The 12,124-nt window shown below is 43.0% G+C and overlaps 1 protein-coding gene across 1 annotated transcript in view; it reads right to left on the reverse strand.

Annotated features, from left to right (window-relative positions):
- Positions 1-10,089: 10,089 nt before the first annotated feature.
- LOC117514919 (anoctamin-1-like) overlaps positions 10,090-12,124 on the reverse strand; it is a 53,735-nt gene continuing 51,700 nt past the window's right edge. Inside the window, 1 exon segment of the mRNA XM_034175489.1 lies at positions 10,090-10,541. Coding sequence (XP_034031380.1) covers positions 10,204-10,541 — 338 coding nt within the window. The 3' untranslated portion in view covers positions 10,090-10,203.

The following is a 12,124-nucleotide window of genomic DNA, read 5'->3' on the forward strand; positions in this document are numbered from 1 at the left end:
TTATTTGTTTTTGTCTATAAGCACATGCAATATCAATATCAGTGCTCAGATGACAGTAGCTTCTGGGAAAGGTGCAAGTTGCAATAAACTGTGATGCCAAGTGCTAAGGATACATGCTATCCAGTCACAGCAGATGAAACTTTTTTTTTTTTACTACTGAGCAAACATCGTTAGACTTTTAAGGTTCAATGATTCCACGGCGTGTAGATGTTATGGCGTCAGTGACCTTGGCGGAGGTTTGCACTCTGAGTGCTTCTAGTTTCTTGTATAATTGTAAATAAAATGTAAATATTTCTGCTGTGATTCATTTTGTGTTCAAAAGGAAACCCGTTTAAAAGTACCTATGCTTTAAATAGGTTGTGCCCTGAGGATTAGTCTAATTAAATAATTATTAAACCCTAAAATTGGCGACCCATTAAATGAGGTCTAGGCCAATCTAATTCAATTTGGGAGTTTAACAATACTTCGGTACATATTTTTGGTGCTCTCCATGAAGCCAATAACATTGCGAGGCTTAACTATTCATTCACTACATTCAGTTGGTGCCAATGTGTGAGGTGGCATTTATTCCAAATAATTAAATTAGTGTAATTTCATTAGTTTATTTTGGGTGCGCCCGTGTGAGATTTAGAATTTTGCTATTTATTTATTGGTGCCCCATTGCGAAGCATGTAAAATTTGCTACAAAGAGGATTTGCAAATCATTGTATTCAGGTCTGCACGCTCCATCGGGTGCTCGAGGGTTCATGTGAGTTTTCCCAACCAGTCCACATGTGTTTTGTGGATCTGGAGAAGGTATTCGACCGTGTCCCTCGGGGCACCCTGTGGGGAGTGCTCCGGGAGTACGGGGGCCGGGGTCCTTTGCTAAGGGTTATCCGGTCCCTGTACAACCGCAGCAGGAGCTTGGCTCGCATTGCCGGTAGTAAGTCAAACCTGTTTCCAGTGCACGTTGGCGTCCGCCAGGGCTGCCCTTTGTCAACGGTTCTGTTCATTATTTTTATGGACAGAATTTCTAGGCGCAGACAGGGTGTAGAGGGGGTCTGGTTTGGGAACCACAGAATCTCGTCTCTGCTGTTTGCGGACGATGTGGTTCTGTTGGCTTCGTCAAATCAGGACCTTCAGCGTGCACTGGGGCAGTTTGCAGCCGAGTGTGAAGCGTCCGGGATGAAAATCAGCACCTCCAAATCCGAGGCCATGGTTCTCGACCGGAAAAAGGTGCTTTGCCCTCTTCAGGTCGGTGGAGTGTCCTTGCCTCAAGTGGAGGAGTTTAAGTATCTCTGGGTCTTGTTCACGAGTGAGGGACGGATGGAGCGTGAGATCGATAGACGGATCGGTGCAGCATCTGCAGTGATGCGGTTGCTGTATCGGACCGCCATGGTGAAGACAGAGCTGAGTAGGGGGGCAAAGCTCTCGATTTACCGATTCATCTACGTTCCGATCCTCACCTATGGTCATGAGATTTGGCTCATGACCGAAAGAACGAGATCGCGAGTACAAGCGGCCGAGATGAGTTTCCTCCGCAGGGGGCTGGGCGCTCCCTTAGAGATAGGGTGAGGAGCTCGGTCACTCGGGAGGAGCTCGGAGTCGAGCCGCTGCTCCTCCACGTCGAAAGCAGTCAGTTGAGGTGGCTTGGGCATCTTTTCCGGATGCCCCCTGGACACCTCGCTGGAGAGGTGTTCCGGGCACGTCCCACTGGGAGGAGGCCCCGGGGAAGACCCAGGACACGCTGGAGGGACTACATCTCTCGGCTGGCTTTGGGAACGCCTTGGGGTTCCCCCGGAGGAGCTGGAGGAGGTGTGTGTGGATAGGGAGGTCTGGGCGGCTTTGCTTGAGCTGCTGCCCCCGCGACCCGACTCCGGATAAAGCGGAAGAAAATGGATGGATGTATTCTGTTTTTATTTACATTTCACGCAACGTCCCAACTTCACTGGATTTGGGGTTGTAATTGATTTAGCGCTGTGAATACTTCCAGATGCACCGGATGTTATCGTCACGTCAAAGTTCATAGTCGTTCACTTCATACGAGGGCTGTCAATAAAGTATAGGTCTTTATTTTTTTCAAAAACCATATGGATTTCATTCATATGTTTGTACATCAGACATGCTTGAACCCTCGTGCGCATGCGTGAGTTTTTCCACGCCTGTCGGTGACGTCATTCGCCTGTGAGCACTCCTTGTAGGAGTCGTCGTCCAGCCCCTCGTGTGGAGGTTTTCAGCTTGAAACAGGCTGACGACGGCGCCTGGGACCGCTGTGCGACGTCGCGCTCCGTGGGAAGTCCTTAAAGCGACAGTATCACCTCAAAATCTCTCATCAGCCGTTAAAATTTTCACCAAAAACCAGCTTAATTTTTCGAACCGTGTCGACTTCGATGTGCCTCACAGGTTTAGAAAAAATTTTGATCAAACAAAGCGCCAGTCTCTCAGCAACTTCTCAGACAAAGGAATTCCGACGAGGGGCTGGACGACTCCTCCCACAAGGAGTGCTCACAGGCGAATGACGTGGAAAAACTCACGCATGCGCACGAGGGTTCAAGCATGTCTGACGTAAAAACATACGAATGAAATCCATATAGTTTTTGAAAAAAATAAAAAGGACCTATACTTTGACAGACCTCGTATATCCAGTTGTCAAAGAATATAAATTCTAATATTAGGGTTTTTTTTTTTTTTTGGTTTTTTTTTTTAAATCACAGCTGATGGTGGTAGATATTTGACCATTCTGTCAGTGTAAGCTGCATTATTTTTTATCAATATGGTTACATTATCTAAATATTTTATTAAAATTACATTTTTAAATTTGCATGGCCAAGTCACATTTTTGTGGTAACAGCAAGAGTTTAGATGCAGTCAGAATTCTTGGATGTTAAAATGAAAACCAAACCAGGTTCTTTTAATGTAACATTATTATCATTGACACAATTTACATAACAGAGAAAAAAAACTGCAGAACTACAAGCAGCATTCTTTACTGAGCTTTGCGCAGTTTATATTTTCCATGTTACTGTGTGCCCGTATTCACAAAGCTTCCTCGTACAGAGTTTGCCCTTGTAATGAAATTTGAAGAAAATTCTAAGAATTGTGGGCATTACCTCTGAAAATTTAAGAATAAATTCTAGTAAAGAGAACAATTATTCATCAAGCATTTTAACTCTTAAAAGAGCTCCTAAGGTGAAAAACTGTTTGGGGTAGTGAGGAGGGCTTTTAAGATTCTTAGGTGTTTCTTAAGCAGAGGAAAATGGGTGACAGTCAGTACAGATTTACTCCAAAGGATGACGGTGAGTTATTGAAATGCGACAGATTTGATTGTGCTAAGATCATGTTTGTGACTGATCTCAGATGTGCTTACATCCCTAACACAGAGCAAAAATGCTGTAATGGCAGAAACTAAAGTAACCACAATTAAAGTGGTAAGATGCTTTCATTGACCTTTGCCCAAATTATACCAGAGTCAAATGACTCAGTGAGGCTCATTGGCTGTTGATATTTTTTTTTAAACGGGGGTGGTTAGTGTTTTCTGTGACTTTGACCTTTCCAAATGTCCCCATGTGGGAGTAATGAGAGAATTGCTTATCTTGACCAAACTACTCTAAAATCTAATCACCTCTAGATGTCTATCCAAGTAATATTCCCACCAAGTTTTAAGTAAATCTGTCAAGCTGTTTTTGAGTTATCTTGTCCACACACACACACACACACACACACACACACACCTGCTGCTTTGCCAATGTGCAGGGTAATTACAGCACTTTTAAAACCTCATATTGTGTTGCAGGTCATTTCCTTTCCCCGGGACAGTCACAACTTGCAGGCTCAGAAAACAGCATCTATGAATACAGGAGGCTTCACTGGTGTTGTCGAAGTAACTGATGGAATCCACGTCCAAGTTATTGTATTTCAGCAGATGATGTTTATGTAAATAGAAAGCAGTACAACAGCATAAGTGTTTTCTTATTAGCATCAGATGCATAATTGCAAAATTAACAGCATACTAAATGAAATAAATACAGCAAAATCTATAAATGCTTGTGTGTGAATCAGGTAAAATAGGCAAAGACAGGCCTGTTATTTCAACATAAAGCCTTACAATATGTATATCTAATTGCGCTTTATGTGTGTGTGCCTTTTGTTTTGGACAGGCAATCACTGTGAGATCAATATAGTTTTATCTTATCTTATCTAGCAATGGGGTCAGCCCCCACCGCCTCATGACGCTAAAAGCTTTGTTATTTCCTCAGTCAAAGTTGCTCTGAGATCAGTCCTGAATCACTTTGAAGCTAAGACTTTGAGCTTCACCTTGTCAAGCTAAGTTAGGCTCTCTGTGAGGGGATGCGTAGAATCTTTATGAACACGGGCCCTCATCTGTAAAGCAGCATTTCTGTGTGTGGAAGTGAAAATAACAAGTCTTAGCTACTGACTGTGGATGTAGGCAAAAACAAATCAATGAAAGAACAGAAAGAAATAATACTCATTATCTTCACATTGGCATGAAAGTTCCAGATCACTGCAGTCTCTCTCTGAACTGTCCAGCTCTCCCCTTGTCAGAACAAGCTTTAAACCACTGAGTGGCATAAACATATCCAGGAGGAATAAGAGGATAAAATCAAGGTTCACTTCACCTGGATGGTCTCTTTATAGACCCAACATATTATGCAGACACAGAGGTGAGGCTGTGGGCACACAAACAGGAGTCTGGATACTTCTACGATCCTCAGTTCCTTTAATTTTGCTGGTGTGTTTCAGTTTACTGGGTCATGAGGGAATGTGGCCCCCCAGCTTTTGAAAGCTGGTGGACTTACTAGGCTGGCTGGTGAACTTCTCAGGACTGGGGTTTCGCTGTTGCACAGGCAAAGTGGAGGACCGCCCTCTGTCCCTTGAGCGAGGCTGTTGATGTGGTGGGACTTTCAGCGTGTACAGTTCACTTGGGGACTGAGGATGTGGAGACGTTGCTGATGGGGCGTGTGTTGGCGTTGATAACACTGGTGAATGTGAAAGAGAGAACGGGTTGTCTGAGGCTGATAATGAGTCGTGTGGCACCAGTGTGGCCTTCTGGTGGAGCTTAGTGAAGCTGATGGAGTAGCTGGGACGTGGCGAACCACAGGAAGCTTCAACCCCTCTTTGGCAAGAAGGCAGGGTGGAGGAGTGTGTCTTTGCCCTTGAGGATGCCACTCTGGGAGGGGGAGCAATGAGTGGAAAGAGCTTGGTGTCAACATCTGAAGTTGTGGTTTCTGGGCTTCTAAGACTCTGGTTCAAGTCTCTCTGAGATGGAGGATTTGGCTGAGCTGGAAGCTTTTCATCTTTCTTGGAGATTGATGGTGGGAGATCTGTGCTTGATGAAGGTTCTTCATCTACATCACAGAAATTAAATAGGAGACAGTTTAACATGACATTATGGGTTAAAGTACTAACAACCGGTTATGCTTCCGCACACATCTAAGGATGGATGAGCAATTCACAATGCCAATTTTGTGAATTTTTTTCCTCCCTCAATCAGTGTTTAATCAGTAATAACCTGAGATCATTTCTATGGATCATTTTACAGAACATAAAAGGTGCAGACTGCATGAATGCGCTCAGTCCACGGGGCATTCTGCTGTGGCAAAATACTCAGGATTTCTGGTAATAATCACAAGTACTTCACCCTGCCATCCTACATAAAGCTGTATAATTTATGCAAAAGATATTTATCAATCAATCATAGCAATAATAATATAAAATCGATAGGACAGTGCAGTTTCGTTTGAACCCCTGCGTGATATTGTGGGATTTGACCACATCTGGGGACAGCCGGCAGGAACACAGCCAAAACTAATCCCGGAGTGTGGGAGTTTCAGCACAAACCATTCAGCCCGGCTCTGTAAACTTAAAAGCATACTTGCTGTAACCTAGCAGACCTGCTGGTTTAAGACGTGCCAGTTTAAAATGGTTTCCACTGAAACCCCCATCCCCCGAATGATCCCACAAACAGCGTCACTTCTAATGGGAAAATGGTGTACTATTTTGTTTTCGGCTGCAGTCACCGAAGCAGTTGCAAAAAGTGCAGTTTTTTTTCAGTTCCCAGTGGAGAAGGGAAGACGAGGCAAATGGGAAAGGTTGTGCCGTAAGTGTTAGCCTACACAGCTAACCAGGGTAGCTGCGTTCTCTTGCCTGCACAATTGCCTTGACACGTTTGAGCTCCGGATCATAAACACACCGCAACACATGTCCACTTTCCACTGTAGTTGTCACATTTTCACTTTGTGTGCAATTTGCCCAAAAACTCAAAGAAAGTGCCATGTTTCCATCCCCGGAAGTAGAAAATTGAGTCATATTTTACCCTTTTAGCGCCCGCCCTCAAACAAGACTGCGCTGCCCAATTACATTTTGGTCAGTGCGCCTGCATTGTTTGTGCTACACAAGGGGCCGTAGAGAATCAGAAATGATAGACAGCAACAGATTTGCACTGTTTGTCATCATCATTCATTATTATTGCATACACATGACATGTAACTGCCAACTTGGCTCCATTCACTTGAACCACAGTATCAAGCGATTCGCTGTCATAGCCTAACTTACGGCTGGTTTATTGCTGTGTGACCACTCAAATGACTGTGAGAGGGCACAAACCTGGTCGCTGTCTTCGACACACCCATTTCATGGATTCATGGTTGCAACTTGATAGCAAGGCGATTGCACACAGTCGCAGCAATTTTGGGTCATGCTGCAGCCTTTTTGCTTGTGTGACTGAGACCTAAATGGACTGTTGTTTCATTTCCGGTGTCGCAGACCCAATGGCACCCCCCTGCCTTCCTGCAATGCGTCATGTGGAACCACAGCAGCTCGTCTGAGACTGAGTCTCTACACCCAAAGCAAATCAACGGGAATAATGTTATGATTAACCTTAATAATCACATTATATTTATCTAATATTATCTGATGAAAAGGTAAAACCTCTTAAATCATTCTAAAGTCAGTTTTAACTCCCTGCCCCCCAGCTCATTTTGGCTCGTCAGTATTCACAATAAAAAGTGAAATTTCCCATCGATGAGAGATACAGGCTGAGAGGGGTTAAGCAGAAACGAGCCATAATCGGTGAGTCACTACTGATGCTTTGAAATGACAGAGGCGCAGTGAAGGAAGCACCAGCAGCTCATCTGGCTGCGGCGCTCTGATCGCTTCCTCAGTTTTTTATTATGAAATAATGCTGAATTTATGTGGAAATGACTGTTCAAAACGTCTGACTGTACAAAAGCTTCAGATATCTGTCACATCCTCTGCACTCTCTCAGGTGTGCACAGGATGTGATGGAGAAGTGGAGAAGCAGCTGAGAGACATGTGAAATACTGCCACCACTGTTCATTATCGTAAAGAGAAGTGGAATTTTATTAACAAATACCTGCATATGGACTGTTCTCCCCTAGACCATGCTGAAGTCAGCTGCACCTCAGGGGCTTCCTCAGCATGAGCACTAGAGGGTATGTGTCAAATGACACAGTGGTACAAAGACTGTTAAAGCACTCTGTTTTAACACCCCTTGTCCCTGTCTGACATCCTGGTTGTTGAATGTTGTTGGTCACATTATACACTCAACAAAATATAAACGCAACACTTTTGGTTTTGCTCCCATTTTGTATGAGATGAACTCAAAGATCTAAAACTTTTTCACATATACAATATCACCATTTCTCTCAAATATTGTTCACAAACCAGTCTAAATCTGTGATAGTGAGCACTTCTCCTTTGCTGAGATAATCCATCCCCACCTCACAGGTGTGCCATATCAAGATGCTGATTAGACACCATGATTAGTGCACAGGTGTGCCTTAGACTGCCCACAATAAAAGGCCACTCTGAAAGGTGCAGTTTTATCACACAGCACAATGCCACAGATGTCGCAAGATTTGAGGGAGCGTGCAATTGGCATGCTGACAGCAGGAATGTCAACCAGAGCTGTTGCTCATGTATTGAATGTTCATTTCTCTAACCATAAGCCGTCTCCAAAGGCGTTTCAGAGAATTTGGCAGTACATCCAACCAGCCTCACAACCGCAGACCACGTGTAACCACACCAGCCCAGGACCTCCACATCCAGCATGTTCACCTCCAAGATCATCTGAGACCAGCCACTAGACAGCTGCTGGAACAATCGGTTTGCATAACCAAGAATTTCTGCACAAACTGTCAGAAAACCGTCTCAGGGAAGCTCATCTGCATGCTCGTTGTCTTCAATCGGGGTCTCTGACCCTGACTCCAGTTCGTCGTCGTAACCGACTTGAGTGGGCAAATGCTCACATTCGCTGCCGTTTGGCACAGAGAGGTGTTCTCTTCACGGATGATGCAAAGGAGATGTGTTGCACTGCATGAGGCAAATGGTGGTCACACCAGATACTGACTGGTATCCCCCCCCAATAAAACAAAACTGCACCTTTCAGAGTGGCCTTTTATTGTGGGCAGTCTAAGGCACACCTGTGCACTAATCATGGTGTCTAATCAGCATCTTGATATGGCACACCTGTGAGGTGGGATGGATTATCTCAGCAAAGGAGAAGTGCTTACTGTCACAGATTTAGACTGGTTTGTGCACAGTATTTGACGGAAATGGTGATATTGTGTATGTGGAAAAAGTTTTAGATCGTTGAGTTAATCTCATACAAAATGGGAGCACAACCAAAAGTGTTGCGTTTATATTTTTGTTGAGTATATTTTAGTCATGTTTTCAGTGATCCTTTAGTTTACTCTTCAGTTTTAATGTGGTAGTATTTTGGGTTTCACTGTGGGTTCTAATATACTTTAACCAGTTTTTGTAGTTCTCCTTTAGTTTCCACCTCCACAGTTTTATGTTGTAGTTATGTTTGTCTGTGGACATTCACTCTGGTTTTGTTGCGGGTCTCTGTCTGATGTGTCCTTGTCGTCTGTGCTCCCTCACAGCTGTTCCACATTCCAGTCACACCACCTGTTGTGCGTCTCCTCGTCTGTGTCGCTATTTAAGATGTTCACCACTGTTTTGCTGGGATATTTTTTTCACCCCTCTGTGTTCTTGTTGTCACCCAGTGTGTGTGCACGCGCGCATCTCCTCGCACTCTCCATGTTCCCTCCAGTCTGTCTTGGCTCAGACTTACTGCCTCCCATCACCTGACTGATAATGGACTCCATCCCTGGACTACACTTCATCTCTGATAAAGTATTTCATTTAATTATTTATTTAATACAGCACAAAATCTCAACAAAGTTGCCTCAAGGCGCTACACACAAGTAAAGTCTAACCTTACCAACCCCTCGTGCAAGCACACAGGCGACAGTGGTAAGGAAAAACTCCCTGTGATGATTTGAGGAAGAAACCTCAAGCAGACCAGACTCAAAGGGGTGACCCTCTGCTTAGGTCATGCTACCGACACCCTTGACAATACAAATATACAGGAACTTGTCTTTCACGCCACTGTTTGGTCCCCTTGTCTGCATTTTTTGGAGTCATTACACCCAGATTAGGCTGTTGCTCCCTGGGGACCTGCACCATCGAACAACTGGTAAATTATAAAATGAAAAGCCAGTGATATTACTGGGTACAACACATTTTCTTTTAAAGACATCAAATAGGCTGAAATCTGTTTTTTTATGTTTCTATTCACAGACAGTGTGATCAAAAAAAAAAAAAAAAAAAAAAAAAATCCAAGTACTGGTAACTTAGTTTAAGCACCAAAATGGCACATGATAATCCCACAAGAAAATATTTTTTAAAAATGCTTAAAACTTTGTTCTGTCTGACCTTGATATGCTTAACATGTAGGCACGGGCATCATCATGTCAGCAAATTATACTTGAAAACATTACCTCCATGGTCAAGTGCAAATCAAAGAAAAACAAAAATAACCTCTTACCTAACAAACCCAGTTTCCTCATGAAGGCGTCCAAATCAACAGTAAAATATTCATCCTCCTCTGACTTCATTTCAGACTCAGTTTGGTGTTCCTTTCTTTGTTCTCTTTCTTTGTTTTGTGCCACATCCTGCTCATGACCTTTTCGAACTCCTTCATTTAGCATGCCAGCTTCTTCCTTTTGTCTGTTTTTTTGCTCATGACCTTTTCCAACTCCTTCATTTAGCATGCCAGCTTCTTCCTTTTGTCTGTTTTTTTGCACTCTACCTTCCTGTTCTCCTTCACCTTGTTGCTGCTTCTCATACTGTTTAACTTCTTCAACTGATTTATTAACTTCTGGACCACCGTCATTGTTTTTAGAGGTTGCTAACAAAGATCCGTGAGGAACTAAAGGAGTAATTGTGGCCTTCTGGTGGAGTTTTGTGAAGCTGATGGAGTAGCTGGGACGTTGGCAGGCGAAGCGTTGTTTCAGCCTCTCTTCGGCAGAAGGCAGAGTGGAGAAGTGGGCCTTTGCACTGAGCTGCTTCTCTGGGAGGTGGAGAAATTAGTGCAAAGAAGCTGGTGTCAACATCTGAAGTTGATGTTTGTGGCACAGAGCCTCTAGGACTCTGGCACGACTGTGCTGGAAGCTCTTTGTCTTTAAAGTGTTGCAGTTTGGTGCTTGAGTGGGGTAGGTCTGTACTTGAGGGTTGATCTGCAACAAAACACATTACAACAGAAACTAATCACCTCATCATGGTATTGGAAATTTTCTTCACTTGGGAAAAATGGTGAAAACACTGGAGAAGCATTCATTAGAACGGATACCTCTGCCAAGAAAACATGTAGATGGTAAGCTGCCTGCTAAGTGAATCTACATACTGCAGGTCAAGCTAAACCTATTCCAAAATGCTCAAGAAAACTTGCTGAGGTTTTGAGTAATCAATACCAACAATCAACAAATGCACAACACACACAAAAAGGTTCAAAACTGTACAGCAGGCAGTGGTGGGCACAGCTAACCAAAACGTTAGCGTCGATAACCATTAATCAGATAACTGAAAAGTTATCTTTTATGACGATAAACCAATAAACTGCTAAAAAAAAATGTATCTTTATTACAGATAACTATTAGTATTGATTTGGACGTGGCCACATCAGATTACACTGTCGGCATCTGATAAAGCTGTTTCACTTTAAGCCCCACAGGGGCTGCTGGGTAAATTCAAGTATCACAAAGAACACATGAAAAATGAATAAATAAAAAAAAATAAAATCCCCAAATACTGTCATCATCGTTCAAAAGCAGTAACACATAGTATTAGAAGTCGGAGATACACCGTCATTTATGAGCTAAAAGCTGCCGCTTTTTCGATCCATTAATGCATTGATTGGCAGAATAAAATACACGTAGTAAATATAAATTCTTACCTGTTAGTTTCAGTGGGATTCATCTGAATAAATAATCCACATAAAGCGTCCTTTTTTAAATCCATGAAGAAAAGTCCCTCCCTCTGTACACACAGCTGCGCCGTGAAAGCTCCTCTCCCACACCTAGTCTTGGCGATTAAATTACAGCCACAAAGAAATAAAATAATGTTAAAATTAGACTGTCTTGTATTTTGTGTCAAGTGGACAAGTCAATGTAACGTCCAGTGAACCTGAACTACACTACCCACAATGCTCCCTGCGTCAACCGGCCAATCACATTTTGCGCTTAATGATCAGCAAGCGACAGACAGCCAGCCTGCTGAAAACACAACAAATGGACTAAAATGTTTGATTTTAGGGTTTCAAATGTTTTGACCGTTAAACTTTGCTCACTTTACCAGCAAAAAAATGTTATCGGACTGAAAGTTATCAGAACTAAATTTATCAGAAGATAATTGGAAGATAAAAGATAAGATAAAACTTATCTGAAAAGCTAATCCAATAGCAAAGACATTAGCTTTGACAATTATCTGCTATCAGATTAGCTGAACTGTGCCCACCACTGACAGTAGGTTAGTGATAATATGACTGTTGTGATAGCAGTACAGTAGTTCTTTTGCCATATTTAGTCCTGAAAGCACAAAGACAATCCATTAATTTAATTTGGTAATAGAATTATTTACAGATCATAATCGGTCTGTGGTCTGTATAGGCCAGATTGATTATAGCTGACATGTTGCTTTGTCTTCTTTCAGGTGTTCCCGTTAGGGGTTGTCACAGCAGATCAATCGTTTCCATCTCACCCTGTCTGCTCTATCTTCCTCTGTCACACCAACCACCTGCATGTTCTCCCTCAGCACATCCATA

Source organism: Thalassophryne amazonica, chromosome 8 (genome assembly GCF_902500255.1).
Source record: "Thalassophryne amazonica chromosome 8, fThaAma1.1, whole genome shotgun sequence".
NCBI lineage: Eukaryota > Metazoa > Chordata > Actinopteri > Batrachoidiformes > Batrachoididae > Thalassophryne > Thalassophryne amazonica.